The sequence below is a fragment of the Aricia agestis genome, chromosome 8, assembly GCF_905147365.1.
Source record: "Aricia agestis chromosome 8, ilAriAges1.1, whole genome shotgun sequence".
NCBI classification, from domain to species: Eukaryota; Metazoa; Arthropoda; class Insecta; order Lepidoptera; family Lycaenidae; genus Aricia; species Aricia agestis.
Genome location: NC_056413.1, coordinates 14,144,720 through 14,165,430, shown reverse-complemented (window position 1 = coordinate 14,165,430; position 20,711 = coordinate 14,144,720). Strand labels below are relative to the sequence as shown.

Sequence of the window (20,711 nt, the reverse complement as noted above, 5' to 3'; positions counted from 1 at the left end):
CGCGCTTAAACGCCGAAACCGATTTATGAAAGGTATGGAGAGACTATAGTTTGTATTAAATGTACGGTTCTATGAATTGCTGGACAACAAATACGTCCCTATTATTACGATTAGATCTTTATAACTATACGTAAAGGATATTCAAACTTATTTTAAAGGATAGAGTGATTCAAGAGGAAGTTTATATTATTATATGTGTGTGACTTATAAAAGCAACGCATGCCGGGTCCATTTAAAAATTTAACAACGGTCAACGGTCATTCGAGATGTAAAGTTTTACAGGTTGTATAAATGGTTATGCAATGGTTATCGCCGATCGTTGCGACGAAGGTCGGCGGCGGTCAGCGACCGGGGAAACTGGGTCAGCCCCCATCCCCAGCCCCCATCCCCATCTAGCCCCCATCCCGCCCCGCGCCATGTGCTATGCGCCTCCCATTATGGTAAGTGTACTCGGAGTAACGAGCACTTGTTTCTTAAAAGGTCAACGCAGAGGTTGCCGGTGCCGATTGCGTTTTGTTCATTAGGGTCAATTCAGACCGCAACGCGACGCGTAGATGCATTTCTAAAGTATTGAATTGACAGACTTCAAATGCGTGACACTTCATACAAATCTGTCTATTTCATAAAGTTAATATACCTTGCGGAATAGAGAAACAAAGGCCTGAGCAAGAGAGATGTCACTGTTAAACACTGCGTGGCAAAAAGAGACGTGAAAACATGACAGCAGCATTCTTCTTTTGACGTCCAGTCGGCACGTGCCGCACGTTGACAATTTAATCTCATAGAAATCATGTTCAATAATGCATGTGTAAGTGTATACGTACACATATTTTTCACACAGATGAAACCAATTTCGGTTTCGATTGACAGCTCGAGATTGTTGCATTCCGCTAGGTATATTAACTTTATGGTCTATTTATAAATAATTCAATACAAAAGAAATGCATCTACGCGTCGCGTTGCGGTCTGAATTACCCTTAGGGTCGCGAATCGCGATATTTTTTAAATGAGTCATGCAAATTTGGGACAGGGGGCAAAATGTATCGCATCGTGACGTTGCAATGTAAATTGACCCTTAATTGATCTATGTTTGATTACGAGTATAATCAACTTTATTATTTCGCCGATATTCCTTTATCGCGCGGGAATCGTACATTATTCTGGCATACCTATTACATATCCTATATGCCCTTTCCTTCTCTTAATGAGTGCTTCAATCTAATATATAAAATTCTCGTGTCACAGTTTTCGTTGCCATACTCCTCCGAAACGGCTTGACCGATTCTCATGAAATTTTGTGAGCATATTGAGTAGGTCTGAGAATCGGCCAACATCTATTTTTCATACCAAAAATTATTTATATGGCAAAACAACGTGTGCCGGGACAGCTAGTTACTCATAAAAATCGGTATTAAGGTTTAAGAGTGAATAGCTAAGCCGACAGACTCATTTCCGCATTTTTAATGAGATCCTGATAGAGTAATGATTTTGACGAAGAGTAACGAGTATCAAATCTCGATGCTTAGAAGCAATTATATCGATAAAACGGGATCTCGCTTATCTCGTGTCACAGTCGCGTGTCGCGTCACGCTCCGTCACGTCACACCCACGTGACGTGACGCGAGCGTCACACTCTCCTGTCGTGACGCGAACACCGTTATCACACGCCACCGAATCTAATAATATTTTTTAGATCATTTCACTCGCTGTGAATGAACTTGAGTTATTTTTAATTTCGTTTTATCGAAAGTTTTGAGTGTTGCGAATTTGTTATGACTGCTAATTTTAATAAGATTTTTTCTCTTCAAATAAATAAGCTGAAGTACGTCATAACTCATAACATTTATTATATTAACAAGCATAAGGATTCAGTCCTTGCTAATATTATAAATTAAATCTGTTACTTATTCACACTTAAACCTCCGTGGTCCAGTGGTCTTGACTCAGAGGGCGTGGGTTCGATTCCCGCGTTGGAGATCACCTGATTGCCTTACAAGTGAGATGATCCATGCGTCGGATGGGAATGTTAAAAGTCGGTCCTGCGCTGTACTATTATCTATTCTGTGCCTGCGCTCTTTCGCCAGTCATGTCGGTCGTCCGTTCCACTGGGTTATGAGAGTAAAAGAGAGTGCTCTTGTGAACTGCGCACACACTTGGGTACTCGCTTTGGAGAGTCATATTATGACTCATTATATGATTTTTTTTATCGCAAAATGATCACTCCCTGCAATTCATGTCTAATAATTAGTCCTAATTTGACATTCGTCAGTTTGACAGTTTTGACAATTCATATGCTGAATTGATGGAAAGGAATTGCTAAATGTGACCGTTTTAGCCCCACTAGTTTCAATGAAACCGGCCACCGTCACCGAAACCGGTGTGGGAGTAATTACACTTAAACCAGTGAACCGATTTAGGCGAAATTTGATATGGAAATATACCCCTGGATAAGGACATAGTTTTATTGCAGCTTGGCTTAAGTATTAGAAATTTTGTTTCGGAATTTGTTTTATTGTATAAAGTTACAGACGGTATAATATGGTAGGTTTATCTACTAGCTAAATTATGATTTTATTAGATCTACTTATTGCAGTTATACATAAAATTTTGACTCCTAAGTTAAGGGCCAGATGACACCGGAAAACTACTGAATCGAATTCGATTGGCTCTGGAAAGGACATAGAATAGTTTTCATTCTGAAAAATGTACGGCTCCAACGCTATAAACGAACTTCGAAATGCCTATCTTTTACCTTTTTTCACAATTAAGCCACTCAACCAAATTTGATGAAATTTGGTATAAAATATAAATATACATTGAGTACTGATAAAGAATATAGGATATTTTTCATCCCGGATAAATGTACGGTTCCGCGCGATAAGCAAAGTTTCGGGCGACATCTAATATAATGAATTCTAAACTCATTACGCGTAAGCCATTGAACCGAATTTAACAAAATTTGGTATGGATATACTTTGATTCCCGGGGATATTTTTCATCCCGGAAAAATGTAAGGTTCCCCTGCGAAAAATGGACATCTAGTTGGCGATGATAACGGCATTGCCATTGGACTCTTCATCCTAAACGCTGGACCGAAGTTAACATTTTGTGTGGATATATTTTGAGTCCCGGGGATATTTTTCATCCAGGAAAAATGTAAGGTTTACGCGCGAAAAACGGACATCTAGTTGGCGATAATAACGGCATTGCCATTGGACCTGCTGAACCGGATTTCGGAAGATTATAATTTCGTGAGTGAAAGTCAGTTTCACGAGCTCTTTGTTAGGAGGTCGACGAACTTTCGGTTATGGAATATGTAAAATTATATAATACTAAAAGTAAAAGTTTCCACAAAGTCAAGAGCAGTGGTTTTTTGAACTCGAAGTGAAATCCATTTTTAAAGGCGATACTGAATTAATACGTCGATATGAACATTTTCAACCATTTAGACACTTCGGTTTTGATTATTTGTACAATCTTTCATCTTACATTTCTTACACACAAGTGTTCGTAATTCGTAAGTGAACGTGGCTCACATACGAATTACGATGCAATGCAATTGAATGAATACGGCGATATGAACATTTTCAACCATTTAGACACTTCGGTTTTGATTATTTGTACAATCTTTCATCTTACATTTCTTACACACAAGTGTTCGTAATTCGTATGTGAACGTGGCTCACATACGAATTACGATGTGAACATTACAATACGTCGATATGAACATTTTCAACCATTTAGAGTTTAGACACTTCGGTTTTGATTATTTCTACAATCTTTCATCTTACATTTCTTACACAAGTGTTCGTAATTCGTAAGTGAACGTGGCTCACATACGAATTACGATGTGAACATTACAATACGTCGATATGAACATTTTCAACCATTTAGAGTTTAGACACTTCGGTTTTGATTATTTCTACAATCTTTCATCTTACATTTCATACACACAAGTGTTCGTAATTCGTAAGTGAACGTGGCTCACTTACGAATTACGATGCAATGCAATAAAAAATCGAATATCATTTAAATGGTATCACCAATCTTTTACGCCATTATGTATCACCGTTATAATATGATTATCGCCGTAGTTATTGTCGCAGTACGTTGTGCTGTGTTGAACCAGGGGGGCTAAAATGGTCGCATTTTGCAATTTCTCTAAAATCAATTCAGAAACTGAATCGTCAAAACAGTGAAACTGACGAATGTCAAATTAGTACGAATTACTAGACGTGAATTGCAAGCAGAGTGACCGTTTTGTGATTTTTAAAAAATTAATCATATTATGATTCTTAATAAGTATAATTCTCCAAAGCGACCATTTTAGCCCCCTTGACGTCTAGTTTCTGTGTGAACTGCCATAATTAACTCAGAAATCATAACCTTTTACTGTTACATAAAAATGACGAATTCGGAATTGTAAAGGCAATTTCACTATCGCATTGAAAGTGATAACCGTCGGTGAGGCTTCGAGGGAATACTAATTGCTTGACCTTACACTCCAACACGTAGCTATCGTAACATTAGATTTAATTAATGATTAATTATTTTATAAGAGACAATTTCAAATTTAAAATTTATTCCATTTCAATTCGTTAATTTGCCCACAATTTCATTTTATTCAACTGCTAGATGGTTACATACAAGTCGCAGTCTCTAAATTTATTTTAGTTTGTATGATCAAGATATTTTATAATAGTAATTAAATTAACAACACAATCGGCTAAGTGCGAGTCGGGCTCGCGCACGAAGGGTTCCGTACCGTTATAGAGCAAAAAGAGGCCAAAAATTATGTTTTTTATGTACTACGGGAGAACTTATACAACTTATCTTAACCAAATCTATAAATTGCAAGTCAAAATCCTGAAAACAATATTACCTCTAAAATCTAAATCAAACGACGGCTGCTTGGAATTATTGTTCAAACAGTGTAAAGTTTTACCTGTACTCGATATGATAAAATAGAATTTACTAAAGGAATACTTTTTTGACGATGACTTAAAACATCCTATTGAACATCCAGTGTGCACGCGGGCCGTCACTCATAACCGGCTCCGTACACTGCGCGCGAGCAATGTGTACGGTGAGAGGACGGCGAGATACCTAATACCGCGCTTATTAAATCAATTACCACCTGAATTAATAACTACCATAACTCCTTCTAACATAAAAAATAAATTAAAATCTTCCTTTCTTTCGGCACATTGATATTAATCTTCAAAATATGTAACACCATTGGAATGCACTCATCTTACTTCTAAAAATTTCGTACAGAGACGTAAACTGATAACTTGTACTACGTCATTAAACCTACGTGGTTTTTCTGTTAGTACTTAATTATAATTTTTTTCATCTTGTTGTATTAATAAATAAATAAATAAAATTATATAGGAGCTCTTCTATTTTTTTATTTTATTTAAATGTTATCATTAATTATTAAAGTACACATAATATAGTTAAGGCCTTTGTGAAAATTTCAAGTGCCTACCTGTTGTCATCAGTGCGAGCAAAAAATGTTTGAAAAATTACGTTTGTTGTATGGAAGCAGCCCTTAAATATTTAATTTATTTTGTTTTTATAGCGGCAACAGAAATACATAATCTGTAAAAATTTCAACTCTCTAGCTATTACCGTTCTTGAGTTACAGCCTGGAGACAGACGAAGAGACGGACAGACATCGAAGTCTTAGTAATGGGGTCCCGTTTTTACCCTTTTGGTACGGAACCCTAAAAAAGGTAAATAAATTGAATAACTTATTGATTCGCGTCAAGAGGAACATGCTAATTAGATATTTTAAAGTGCTGTAGGCTACGAATAAGAAGGTAACGTATTTACCTGATGTTTTTTATGTACAAAACTATAGTTTTCACGTTCACGAATCGTTGAAATATTTTCACCTAGTTTCGTATGGAGGAGAGATGCAAGCCACCTGGCGTAGCAGATGTCTACCTTTCCTTTGAGGTCATTCACCTGATTACTTTTTTTGACATCCCCGCAGTCACTGCTACCCCATGGAGTTAAATCATCAGGACTTATATTTAAACTGCAACTTTTTCAGTTGTGCTACGGGTATTGGACGAAGGCGTTTGAAACTCTATGGGGTGAGAAATGTCTTTGTAATTTGCGAGACGTAAAAAAAGTTATTATATAAACGACCTCAATCAAAGTCTTTATCTTTTCATTGAATTAATAAAAAAAAACTCACCATCACTACTACAACGGGAGTCAACTTTCCGCCTCTTGAGTTTGAGGTCTTGGAATAGACTCATGTTGTCCAGGTCACACGGGCCGCGGCTGAGTGTCATTATTCCTGTGGACAAACGAGAAATACTGTTAGTACATTTTATATACAAAATTACAAGGCAAACGAGCAAACGGGTAACCTGATGAGAAGCAACTACTGTCGCACTCTCGCAACGTTAGAAGAGTTGCGGGTGCGTTGCCGGCCTTGGACAATTTTATTAAGTGACACTTTTAATGTAAGATGTATTTATATGATATACAGTAAAAATTAAGGAATTTACTGTAAGTTGCTTGTAACAGACACACAAATACACTTTAATATTAATTAGTTGTATGAAAGTGGTAAGCAAATTAATTGCGGGATTTTGTAAATAGCAAATAACATAATAATAATGTTATTTGTAATGCATATTAACAAATTGTACAAGAAATAAGAATTCATGGCGTAAATAATCAATTTGTAAAGTAAAGTGCGTCGAAATAAAATCGAAACCTGATTTCATACATCACAAAAAATTATCGTAAATACAAGATATTGATTACAACTGTCTTATTTAAAGTTATCGGTAAAAAAACAATTTCTATCGTTTTAGACAAAAATAAAATATGTATATTATGTTACCGTTAATGTGTGTAAACCAGTTAGACTGCAGATTAACGAAGGTATTCTGCAGATTATCTGGGTGAGTCAGTTATTGTGCAAACATTTTATTCTATTTTCATTAAATTACATAAAACAAGTTAAAAGCGGGTTTACATTATCCCAATCCAGTAGCAATAAAGCGCTGAATTGCATCACTGGATAGGAAAAATGTAAACCGGCCATAATGTTTGACAGACTGAGTGTGGATATTTTTATTAGCAAGAGACTGATTAATTGTCTTCAAAATACAAGTGAGATAAACTTACGTCTACCGGGAGACATATCGGGCTCGTCAATATAAAAAGGCCCTACTATTTGGTTCTCAAACATCTTTCACTTGAAAACCAATTTAAAAAAATCCCATCACTTATAAATTAAAATATATAAAATGCCATTTATCACTTTTAAATAAAAAAAATAATATAAAATGCCATTTATCACTTGTAAATCTAAGTATGAAATCCCATTTTTTCCCGTAAGAAATTTATCAATTCCACATTTTTTATGTAAAGAAGGCCGCGTACGATTTCGTTGTCTAATCACAAGATGAAGTTACGTTTATTTATATCGCTGTACGCTATTGTTTGATGTTAGTCGACGTCACGAAAGCCGTGAAATTTATTGCCATGTTGAAGTTATTATACATACGATCAATTTGGGGGAACTTTTTTAAATGAAAATAAGAAATGTGCATCTTTTTTATGAACTTAAAAATTGAGTTTATATTCATCAAATAATATAATTCTACGTATGTATTGTTTAAGCATCTATAATTTAGATGAAAGAAATGTAGAGTCCTAGCTACGAGTTAGAGTATATTATTATGTTTTAAAACAGCAAAATGTTTTTTTTACACTACATATTTTAAAGCATTAAACTTTATTAAAAATAACTACTAAGTACTACTGTGTTATCTTATACAAAATATTAAAATGTATCTTTCGTTCTAAACTACTTCCAAAAGTGAAGAATTCTATGTTGGGTTGTGAATTTTTCTAAAAGTCTGTTGCCATTTCTTTAGCTCTCACTGTCTTTTTAAAGTCAACATTTTGATTTAAACCTCTCGAGTTCTTTTTCATTCATTTGAAAATAGCTGGAACATTATGTAGAAAATCTACTTTAAATATTTTTCCTAATAAAAATTCAATAAGAAAATTCATAGCTGCGCATTTAAATTCGCTACTAAAACGTTTCATTGACGTCGAACTTTTATATCGGAGATGTAGTATGCTGTATGACGTTTGCATGACGATTACACATATTATATCAATGAAAGAATGAATCACTCGGCTATTATACTCGTCCACGTCATATTCATACTGAGATTTCTTACGAGGCGAGTAAAAGAGGACTTATGGGATGTAAAGTCGTTAACATGAAATGTACTTGTTGAATATGTTAGGCTTTGTCCACATCTGTATCATTTTCTCGATCACATCTCCGATCAGCAAAGCTAGCACAAGCACGTAGATAAACGAAAGAAACTAAATTTTGACAGTTTTACCGGAAAAACATTGGAGAAAAAGTTTCTTTCGTATCTCGTATCTTCCGCTTTTGAAAATCTATATGTCAAGCATGACGATCCGCTTTTGACATTTAGTTTCTTGATTCTGTCTTTATTTTTATTATGGCACTTGGCTATAAAACCATGGCCAGTGTCGAGTAAATGGCGGCAAATTCAACAAATCGATGTATAGCAACCCTGTCTATAGCCGGAATTATAGTTTTGATCTATAAACTACGAAAAATAAAGTTCCTTAGTTTTTATTATTCGAATTTCGTAGATCAAAACTATAATTCCGGCTATAGACAGGGTTGCTACACGTCGATTTTTTTAATTTGCCGCCATTTACTCGACACTGGCCATGGTTTTATAGCCGAGGTGCCATAATAAAAAAAAAGAACCAAGAAACTAAATGCCAAAAAAATAATTGCCGTTGCTTTAATGGTTGCTATGAAAAGAGTTTCTTGTGTTTGTCCACTGAAACTCAAGTGGATGGGTGGTGCCATGCTCGGGAAAAAGATATGTAGACATGGGAAAGAAACTGCCATTACTTTCTTCCGAAGAATCGAATGGGAAACCCCGTGCTAGCTATGCAGATCTCCGTCGCGTAGCATCGAAGCGTATCATGATCGCAAGTGTGGACGCAAAATGATCGCGATCATCGGGGCGTATCATGATACGAAGTGTATCATGATCGCGATCATTTTGCGTCCACACTAGCGATCGTTATACGCTTCGATGCTACGCGACGGAGATCTGCTGATCGGAGATCTGATCGCAAAAATGATACAGATGTGGACAAAGCCTTAGGTTTGTAGAGCAATGCGTGAGTGAAGCTGCGCATAAGAAACAACTTTTAGCACATTACTAAATTGTTATTCTTGTATTATCTTTAATAAATTTTTGATTACGTTGAGTCTAGAATGTTATCTACCACCGGTACCCAAGTCGTCGAGAATAATCTGCGTATCATTCATAGTCAATAGAGACTTTTGTTTTTAAAAAACCTACATAGAAATAAACAGTCCTTTGTGTCGTTTTTCTATGTCAATTTCTATGTAAATAGTGCACACAAGCAATAAATATTTAAATAAAAAATATATAATAGTATTTTCTAAGGAAATTTCGCACGCACATCTACGTGACAAATAAGGGGGTTCCTCGACATAAACTAGAAGTAGTATGGTAAAAATTATCACGTATCATTATTATTATATGCCATGAAGTATTTTAACTTTTATAATTATTAATGGAAGTTTGAGTTAGAATACGGTATAATACGGTATAATTCACAATATTACTAAAAGCTAATACAGACAACTCTTTAAATGAGTACAAAGATTTGGCCAGCAATGTCAACAAGCGTGTTTAGACTGTGACTCACACTGACGATTGTTTACTACGGTCAAGAATTCGTTATGTTACTACAACGTAGTATAACGAACAAACACGTCTAGACGATTTAAATCAGAATGAACCAGTATTTTATCTCAATTTAATCAATAACATTATTTATATTTATAACTTTTAAATTAAGCAACTGAGCACGGAATTTTACGAAACTTTGTCATTTTGTATGAAGTTTTGTGCCTCGATTCACCGTTTGGGCTAAAGAATCTTTATGTCGAATATTATATTTGGAAAATTGTGCATTATTAAACCTGAGGGCCTAGACAAGCGGCAAGCGATTATCGTAAACGCCACAAAATGTATGACATTTGACATTAGTATTCGCTAACGAAGCGATGATAGCGTTTACGATAATCGCTTGCCACTTGTCTACTAGGGCTGACGATATTTAGCATCATTGTAGACTGAATGTTCTAAAAGTGTATTGAAAACATATTTAATGTTTTTTTAATATTTCATATTATAATATAGACCAAAGACTTCATATCCAGACTTTAAGTCTATAATTCCATATGTCCAGACTATAATAATTAATACAATTGCAGTCTACAATTCAAAACATTACAATTGAAACATTAACATTGTCATGCTGTACTAAAATAACTCTAACTGTTCGGGGTTAAGGACACTTTTTGCGTAATTAAATTATTTTAGGCGCTGCATTTGTCCGAGGCATATAAATACTACCTCGTAATGTAAAGTGTTTATTATGCGTTAACATATTAATTAAAAATGCATTAAATTGTATCATTATCGTTGTCGGAGCGTTAACCTTAAGATGTTCATTGCCTTTATTTACTCCGAGTAATGAATAAATCTACATACATAAGAAATGTGTATTTTTATAAGCGATATTTTTCCTCTGGGGTTTAAACTGGTGACATTTTCCGGTTATGTTATTTCGTAAAAGCCCTGCAAATAGTCTAATAGCAACAGGGGGATAATATGTAAACTCTAGATTGCAAATACAATATCAGCTAGAATAGTATGGTAAAGCCTTCAAAATTTATAAATTACTTTAAAGTTTGCGATCTACAGATATTTATTTTTTTTAAGAAAAAATAAGAGTTGATGTTATCGATTGTACCTGCTCAATTCTATTATGGCGCATACAGATGCGCCATAATAGAATTGAGCATTGAGTTCATGTCACCGACTGTACCTGGCATGGTTTCATATTAAAAACACAATAGATAAATTTTATCTGCCACTTTCGCGAGTGCAATGCTCCGGTGTTTTCGCGATAAAAACTAGTCTTCCAAAATAACTCGATTGTGTCAAAGACCTTGATAAAATGAAAACAACGTCTTGCCGCGGATTGCTTCCTTAAGCGACGCGACGGTAGGAAATAGTTTTCAAGTTTATTAGCAAATAAATCGTCTGGTATATGACAAAAATCTTCCAAATGGTTAATTTATTAAAATTCGTGATTTTGCGTCTTAGTGATTGATGCTGAAGTCATTAAATTGAGGGACTCTTAATATTGTCTTGGCATTGTCCACCGTTCCCTCCGTTTCACTCTAACCAAGTGGCAATAGTCAATAGATAATATAATTGCAGCATTAGTGGCTTACAGATATGAAGCTTTTATTAATCTAATATAATGCTGAAAATTAACATGCTTATTACCATAATAGTAGTAAAACAGAAACGAGACGTCGGAGACGATAATCTTATATATAAAATTCTCGTGTCACAATGTTGTTACCGTACTCCTCCGAAACGGCTTTACTGATTTTAACCTTTTATATGCACATTTAGTGGATATGAGAATCGGCTACTGGGTACTTATTATATTGATAAGCGCATTTGTTGAATAAATAATAGTAAATTATTACAACTTGAGACTGACGGCGACCATTATTTGTGCGACGGGATAGCGATGGACGTTGCCATGGTGACATTCTTATCTAGTCACTTCAATAAAATAATACGGGCGAAATACTTTATATGGCAAAGAAATGTTTGCCGGGACAGCTAGTAATAATATAATTATTGACGCTGTAACTAACTCTTTCTGAAAACTACTGCGGGGTGCAGACCCCTAATCAGTGTAGCACTCTGCACAGCCTATAAAATGTACTTTGAATTGTGTCATCTTCTTGTGTATTAAATTACTAGATGACGCCCGCAACTCCGTTGCGCCTAAACTCGCTTAACGCGGCGGAATCGTACATTTTTTCAGGATAAAAAGTATCCTATATCTTTTCCTGGGTCTCAAAGTATCCCCATACCAAATTTCATCAAAATCGGTTCAGCGGTTTGGGCGTGAAGAGGTCACAGACAGACAGATACACTTTCGCATTTATAATATTAGTATATGGATGTCCAATTTAAAAACGCTATATTATAGACACCGCAACGTTTAATCTCGTGCCCTAATCTTAATATCCTAAGTTTTGAGAAGTATAATATGTCAGATGTCAATTAGTCGGCCATTGGTCGGACAAGCGAAGTCGGAAGTCCGGTCCGACCTTTTCCAGGGCCGCTGTCCTATCACACCTACACCTGTTCTTGTTTGAGTTTCCTTCAAAGTTCGTGCCCTGACGATTAAAGAGTCAATCACTTTGTTTTAGTAAATTTTAAATTAACTTGCCCACTGTGTGTAATTCAAATGAATAATATGTAAAGTAGTTCATGTAAAATCAAACAAATTATAATTTAACTTAATATTATAATCTTGTACTGAATTTGATCTTTTACTCGTCAACTCGTATTTTACGTCAACAAGGAATTGAAGCTCAAATAGTGCTATTTCCTTACGCGGTTACTACGTGACATTAAAATTGGTAAAATAGACAATACTGTGCTTTGAGACTATGATTAATTAAAACAGACTACAGTCCTATAATAACTCCCACACCGGTTTCGGTGACGGTAGCCGGTTTCATTAAAACCAGCCCTAGTAGACAAGTGGCAAGCGATTATCGTAAACGCTAACAAAGTTTGACATAAGTCATCGCTTCGCTAGCGAATACTAATGTCAAATCCCATACATTTTGTGGCGTTAGCGTTGGCGTTTACGATAATCGCTTGCCGCTTGTCTTGGCCCTCAGGCCAGTTAAGCAAGAGTAATTTTAAAGTGCCCAAGTGTTTTCGCAGTACACAACAATATTCTCTATTACTTTAACTCTCATAACCCAGTGGGACGGAAGACCGACACGATTGGCGAGAGATCAGGCGCAGGACCGACTTTTTACATGCCCATCCGACACATGGATTATCTTACTTTTCAGACAATCAAGTGATCAGCCTGCATTGTCCTAACCAAACTTGGAAATAACATGTTTCCAACGCGGGAATCGAACCCACGACTTCCGAGTCAAGAGCCACGCTCTAAAGTTTAAACCATTTTATTTTATTTTCTTTATTGGAACAAAAACAGTTACATGTTTTAATCTTAAAGTAAGTACAATTACATAAAATATAAAAGTGATAACACATAACCCACACCATTGTTCGTGGCGTAAAACTGGACCTTGGCGGCGTCAAAGTCCTATAGTTTATAAATAAATAGCGAAATATGGTACCCAAATTTATCTAAAGTGTAGGAAGCCAAGCAAGGAAGTGTAGACCAATGTCAGTGTCGACGCGAGGCCAGCGTGTTCGGGTGACAGCGGGTAATGAACTAGAATGGGTCACTTGCGATCGAATAAGGCTATTTTTAAACGTGACACCCGTGTCAAAAAACTAAGGTGTTCCGTAGGCAAGTTTTCTGAGGTTCTCGACAGGTTTAGTGACCCTTTTAGTTGACTGACGTCGAAACGTTAGCCAATCCACACAATCAAAAAATTCAGAAACTCGACCTAAGATACTATAGATCATCGAGGCTCAAAAGAACCAATTCGGCATTGTTTGGGGCCATTTTCATATTTGAATTTTTTGCTAAACGTTTTTCTGCCAGTTACTTGAATCGAAAAGTTTGAATTCGGCTAAATAAATAACTTCGATAACTGGTTAAATAACTTAAAATTCTTTTTCTCCGAAAGATTAATATTCGAACAAACACTTTAGAAATGTTTACTAAATAGTGGACATAGATAAAATCGATCCATCTCAAAGCCTTTTAATATAAACCAGGAAGCATTTTAGCGTTTAAAACTTCTTCGGCTACAAACTGGATTTCGGAGGGCCTTCGTCACACCTTGACATTCAACACATCGACGCCATTACTTCCGATCTAACCACTTCCTAGCTCATTTGACTTATAACACTTCCGGGGTATATATAGTTTATATAGCTTGTATACTTTATGATTAACTTTGATCTAAATTTGAAAAAAAATCACGACATTGACATTGGTGACTTTTGTAAATGGTTCATTCATCCTTGGTGATTCACCAAGGATGAAGGAACCATTTACAAAAGAAAAGAAAAATATTAAAAAAATGACTAGATTAAAATCCTATTTTTGTAATTATAGCCTCCTATGTAACATAACTTAATATATAAAGGTATTATAAAACAATGCAGTCTATGCTTTTTGAAACTTGTACCGCGTTAAAAGCTTTGTCGTAGTGTTAATATGACTGAAAATTGGGAAGTATTGATATCCATTTACCGTAAAACATTAATGTCTATTTACAGCAAAATAAATAAACAAATCTTTTAAAATTTATAACATTCTGTTAACGCACATGAATACTATGTTAAAAACTTTCTAAGTGACCGCTATAAGCATTAAGCATATTATAAGCATATGGCAGCGTATTAGCATTAGCGACATTTTTAATACGGCTAATGAGTAATGACGGTCTAGTTTAGTGTTATTCACCTTAGTTATTTCAGCCGACACACTAATCTAGGGTCAACAATCACCCCAGTTGACATTACCATACTGTACTCCCACAACGAAAGGAAGTGACACTGTATTTTCGCTTTCACCGCATTGGAAAGTGAGCGTAAAAAACCGCATTTTGGCAAGCGAGTCCGTTGACCCCGAGTCATAGACCATAGACGAAGGGCGGCCATTTTGACGAAAGTAAAAGTGTCGAGATGCACTAGATGATTTCGGAATGTCACGGTTAAAATTTTGCAACATGCGAGCTTATTGAAACGATTTCAGACGAATCTTTGCTCAATAAGACATTGAACGGGTTGCTCAACTGAGTAAGTACTAGGTCTCGCTTTACATTCCTCGCATAACTACATTCGAAATACCTAAAACCTAAAATTATCTGATAATTTAGTATTGCGGTTTTCGTTTCAACCATTCAAGATTATAATACAGCTTTGCTAATTTTATTGTTCGGCGTATCGTTTTTTACACATTATATATTCAGTTATTTTACTTTAAATCATATATAAAATTCTCTTGTCACAATGTTAGTTACTGTACTCCTCCGAAACGGCTTTACTGATTTTTATCAAATTTTATATTAAGCATATTCAGTAAGTCTGAGAATCGGCTACTGGGTACTTTTTATATTGATAAGTGGATTTGTCGAATAAATAATAGTAAATTATTACAATTTGAGACCGACGGCGACCATTGTCTGTGCGACGGGATAGCGATGGACGTTGCCATGTTGCCATACTTATTTAGTCGCTTCAATAAAATAATAAAGATTATATAGGTACAACATTACAACTACCTTACCTAATTTATATGGCAAAATAACGTTTGCCGGGTTAGCTAGTTACTTCATAATATTATGTTGAGTATGGAGTTACTGATAGTTCAAAATTACTTTTTTTTCAAGAGTATTTTTTGTTAACTATCCCTTTAAATACCTTTGTTTTATACATGTAAGTAATATTATCATCAATATTATCGTTGTCATTATTCGCTAAGAAATAAATTTATTTAACAGTGCTTATTAGCATAGTTATGCAAGCAGAGGATGCAATGTAATCGAATTATTGAGTAGGATATAGTTTATTACGGTTTGCATGCAATAACGCATTATGCCCGCCACACACGTTCAAACTGTATCCAACATCCAACAATAATATTTATAATTAGCCTGATATGGCGAATTTTCAATTAACGCATATTAATATTGTCATTTATTTGTTTATTTCCCAGAATGCAATATACACATTTACACTAAATTAGCAAAAAAGTATCAGAATCCAGATAAGGGGCTGTTTAAGAAGCATTTGACACATTATTCTTGCTATAAAGTGCTCTTTATATAAGTAAAATTTTGTTGTTTACCATGTCGAAGAGACAGATTTTGTTGTTTTGCGTTTGGCTCGTGGCTGTAAATTTGAGCGTCTGTACCGGCTTTTATGGAACAGTTTTATGTCAAAAGGAGCTTTGAGTCTGACATGAGCCAGAGGCTAATTCATCAAAGTACTTAGTCCAGGTTTACATGTTAGGTCATTGACATTTTATCCTGGCTTTTTAGGTGCTTGCTTTGATATTTATCAGAGCTAGATGGTGTTTAGTGCGATATATTATGTACATTAGTAAAATTTTATTAAATTATTTATGTAAATTTATTTATTACTAGCTGTTGCCCGCGACTTCGTCCGCGTTAACATAGTATAATAACAAAGATGGATACTGGATAGTCCGCGGACAAATATGAAAAAAGTAAAATATAACCTCCTTCCTTTTTGGAAGTCGGTTAAAAAGTAGCCTAAGTTACACCTCACTACATCAGCTATCTACCAAAAAAAGTTCCGGCAAAATAGCTCCAGCCGTTTCAGAGATTAGCCGGAACAAACAGACCGACAGACAGACAGACAGACATACGGACAAAAATTGTAAAAAATGTTGTTTTGGTGTATGTATCGTATATAGATTCATATGCATGTAGTAAAAAACGGTTCTTTCAATATTACAAACAGACACTCCAATTTTATTTATATGTATGTATGTATGTATGTATAGATGTATAGATGTTTCTAAAAAATGTGTGTAAAAGTTATATAATATTATTGTGGTTTAAGACATTTATTTTCTCAAAAGAATTAATTATTATGTTTCTTTTTTTAAGACTACATTTTACAATGGCACACGCTGACGATAGCATCACTTAATTTAAGCATTAATTTTTCCATAAGAAAAATAATAACTATCACGAATGAGTCTATGGTATTAAATATTTATAGTCTAAAGATAAAATATATATTTTTATTACGTATGAAAATCTATAATGCTCTATTAATGTAATGCTCTATTAATGTATTTAAAAAAAACAAATATTATAATTTTATATTTTGACGAATAAAAATATTGTTTACTTAAATTAAAAAATACGAACCCTAAAAAGAATATAAAAAATATTAAATTTAAATTTATTTACTACCAAAATATTAATTGTATATTTAAAATTAAATTATTTAAACCATAAAACAATTTGTTTATGGCAATAAAATTAATATAATGTTTGGATTTTGATAGCACAGACTCGTTTTCCCATGATCGAGATCGTCGTAGCGGCTCGTAGCGCGCGGCTACGGCGCTCGTCAGGTCTACAACTTTTACCTCTACGAGTCTACGACATCTCACTTTCAGGCCTTACATGACGGGTTATTTTTTTCTAATGAAGGATATTCTTGTTAATCGATGAGTATATATCACTGAGGTATTTACCCATGGTGGATGTCATCGTCTGCAATTGCAGGGCGTGCGCGGAGGCGGCGAGCGCCTCGGGTCCCAGATTGTCGCCAGTCGACAGTTTGCTCAGCACCACAGTTCGCACATCATACGAAGGTCCTCACGATAATCCACGAATCACCTTTTTAATTTGCGTCTCCGAAAATTCTCAACACCGACTCTCAGCATCGCTGGCCAGCACCGATCACTGCGAATTCCCTGCGAACGCGGGTAAGTCAGCGGGAGCGAACCGAACCTCTAGATTCGGCAGAATCACGATAACGACTGCGCGCGAATGTCGTCATGTCGAAATTCGAAACACTTTCACCTAAATATTCCGGCTCCGTTTCGGACGCGGGCGTCGCTCTCGGCGCGCACGCACACACGGCCCGAGCCCGAGCGATTACGTGCGCTGTAAAAATTGCGTCAGTGTTTTTCGTCGACCTCGCGCGGCGCGCCGCCGAAATACTGTTATCTCTGTCTTTTTTATTAGGCGGCGGGCAGCGGATTTTTTGTTTCTCTTTATTCGCGCGATCGCGGGTGTGCGTGTGAGTGTGCGATTTCGATAGCGGGGTCGACGAACTCCTAGGGTTTTAAAAATTTCGGTGGAGGGATGGGTGGCGGCCGGCTAGGCGGGCTAGGTCTAGCTGGTCGTGTGTGGTCGCGAGGGGAGGAAACTGGGTCAGTGGTAGCTGGCGCCGCACGCGCGCCTCTTCGTGCGCCGATGTATCTAACGATATATTACACAAATTATTACTATATTACGGCTCCGTCACCGCCAACGACTTCTTTAATTTTAATAATTTAATTAATCTGTCAAATTCATATTAGAATGAAGTAAACGAAATTTTATTTATATTATTAGAAGGTGTCACGTTTTTTATACCAGCGCTGTTTATATCGTGTAAAGAACCGTAATTTGTCAGTACTGGTAAAATCGAAAGTGATATTTTGAATTCACATAATGTCGAGCAACAATTTAAAGCAGAATGAGTGTACTAGGGGTTAGAGACCTTGCAAAATTGATGATGATTGATGAAACTACGTACAGTATGTACACTAGTTGAAAAGGTTATAAGGCCGATGGCACACTTAATTCTGGACTGAAAGAGTTCGTTCGCACCGCCCCCTATTTGTGAATATCTAGATTACTGACTCATTGTGTTCATAACTATTAAACAGATGGTAACACAAATACGACAACAAAAGAACATTTTTGAATTAGACGCCATGTTATATTTAAATATCTAATGTATATGTCGCAGCCGACTGGCCAACCAAAACAAAAAAAAAACAGTTAAGTCAAAGGGCTAGCTGTTTGATTGAACGGCTATTTAAACCAGTTGGCTGCGACATATATATTATGCGACTTTAACTTTAGCTTGGGTTTTAAACACAAGCTAACATAAGAACATAATATGCTTATTGAAGCAAGAGAATTTATGTTATTTTTGCCACCAAACTACTGCTTCTTGCTCTACTGAAAATACACTGTTCAGAATGTCAGATCCAACCATTAGTGTCGCGACACATCTGCAGAACGTTCGGCGCCGAACGTTCAACGCCGAATGTTCGGCTCAATACGCTCGGCGCTCGCAATGTATTTCAAGTTCTCTATGACACATCATATAAATAAACGAGCTTTTGCCCGCGGCTTCGCTCGCGTTAAGAAGTATTATTATATACAAACTTTCATCCCCTATTTGAACCCGTCGGGGTTGGAATTTATCAAAATCCTTTCTTACCGGATGCCTACGTCATTACATCTACCTGCATGCCAAATTTCAGCCCGATCCGTCCAGTGGTTTGGGCTGTGCGTTGATAGATCACTATGTCAATCAGTCAGTCAGTCACCTTTGAGTTTTATATATATACAGATAAATAAATAAAATAAAATATATTTTTATTCAAAATGGGTATCATGATACACTTTTTGAAAGCCGTAGAAAGAACGAAGAAACTACGATGCCTACCACCAGTATCAGCGTAAATTACGCCGCGTTAACCTTCCGTCGACGGAAACTTTCGGCGCCGTACGTTCGGCAGATGTGTCCCTACGCTTATGATCAAACTGGTCTTTGCATCGGCCGATCACGCGAATGCAAATCTCCAGTATTATAAGGTACTTGCGTACTTCTTCTCATGTCTCATACTTACTACATTACTAAAAAAACTGTCTGTCCGTCTGGTACCTCTTCACGCCCAAACCGGTGAACCGATTTTGCAGGGTATGGATATACTCTGTGTCTCAGGAAAGGATAAAGGATACGTTTTATCCCGATAAAAGAATTTTGTGTCATCTAGTAATACAATAAGAATAAGAACGTATATAACACAGTATACAATGGCTATAACCCTACTGCAGTCTACAGCAGCTCCCATACAATGTGACTGTCGGTGTATGCGTCACAGGTAGCGGGGTATATTTAGCAGGTGCGGTCGAAACTGGGTTAACTATTCTCCTGCGGCCGCTTAAGATATTGACGAAACGGGATGGGGGAATATGACGCTTTAAAGTGAAAGTTTGGATGTCAAGCTGATGAGTCTGTGCGGTAGGGACAGGTTTTGATTATAAAAAAAAAACTTTTTTTACTTTTGTATAGGAAAACTCATGACACGGGGCGCTTGCCCTAAAAAAATCACAAAAATGTTTGCTCTTTTAGCGCTGCTACTTTCACAATGATCTCTATAAGTTCACCCTAAAGTATTATCACCTAGTTTTGTTACACCCTGTATATACAAAGTGTTACAAAACTAAGTGATAATTCTCTAGCGTGTATATGTATCTCCAGGATTTTTATTTTTTATAATACTAATTTATATGAAATTACAATAAATGACGCCCGCATCTCCGTTGCGCCAAAATTCATTTATTGCGCGGGACCGTACGTTTTTCCGGGACAAAAAGTGTCCTTTGTGCTTTCCCGGAACTCAAAGTATCTCCATATCATTCTTTTTTGCGTTATCCATATAAAATGTTTGTATATGAAGAGGTAACAGACAGACAGACGAACATACAAACAGATGTTTGTCTGTCTGTCTGCGAAAGTGCGTATGACTTTCGCATTTATAATATTAGTATGGAAGTATGGATATGGATCTAGAAACGTATCTAATGGCCTAAAGAATTAGCCTAGTGTTGTGCCTAAGTGCACGTGTTATATAAGATTTGACATTCAACAGTAATATGCAATACAATCTCCACCATATTTGGAGGCCAGCGATGTGCAGTAATGCTCGTCCTTCCTATTTCAGAAAATATATTCCTTATGTAACACAAAATGAGACACCTACACAAATTTATTGAATTACTCGATGGTAATTTTGCGACTGACTATTTCCTCTTAAAGGGCCGGAAA

General features: G+C 36.0%; 1 protein-coding gene across 2 annotated transcripts in view; it reads right to left on the bottom strand.

The window, feature by feature from the left end:
* The window catches only part of LOC121729896 (hormone receptor 4), a 53,369-nt gene that overhangs the window by 12,341 nt on the left and 20,317 nt on the right, over positions 1–20,711 (bottom strand). Inside the window, exons 1-2 of one of the 2 annotated variants that reach the window (XM_042118585.1) lie at positions 17,350–17,728; positions 6,209–6,313 (exon numbers count right to left, since the gene is read on the bottom strand). In XM_042118585.1, the coding sequence (XP_041974519.1) occupies positions 6,209–6,313; positions 17,350–17,365 (121 nt within the window). In that variant the 5' untranslated portion in view covers positions 17,366–17,728. Of the gene's footprint in view, positions 1–6,208; positions 6,314–17,349; positions 17,729–20,711 lie in introns of those variants that run through there. The other variant, XM_042118584.1, reaches the window with a different exon arrangement.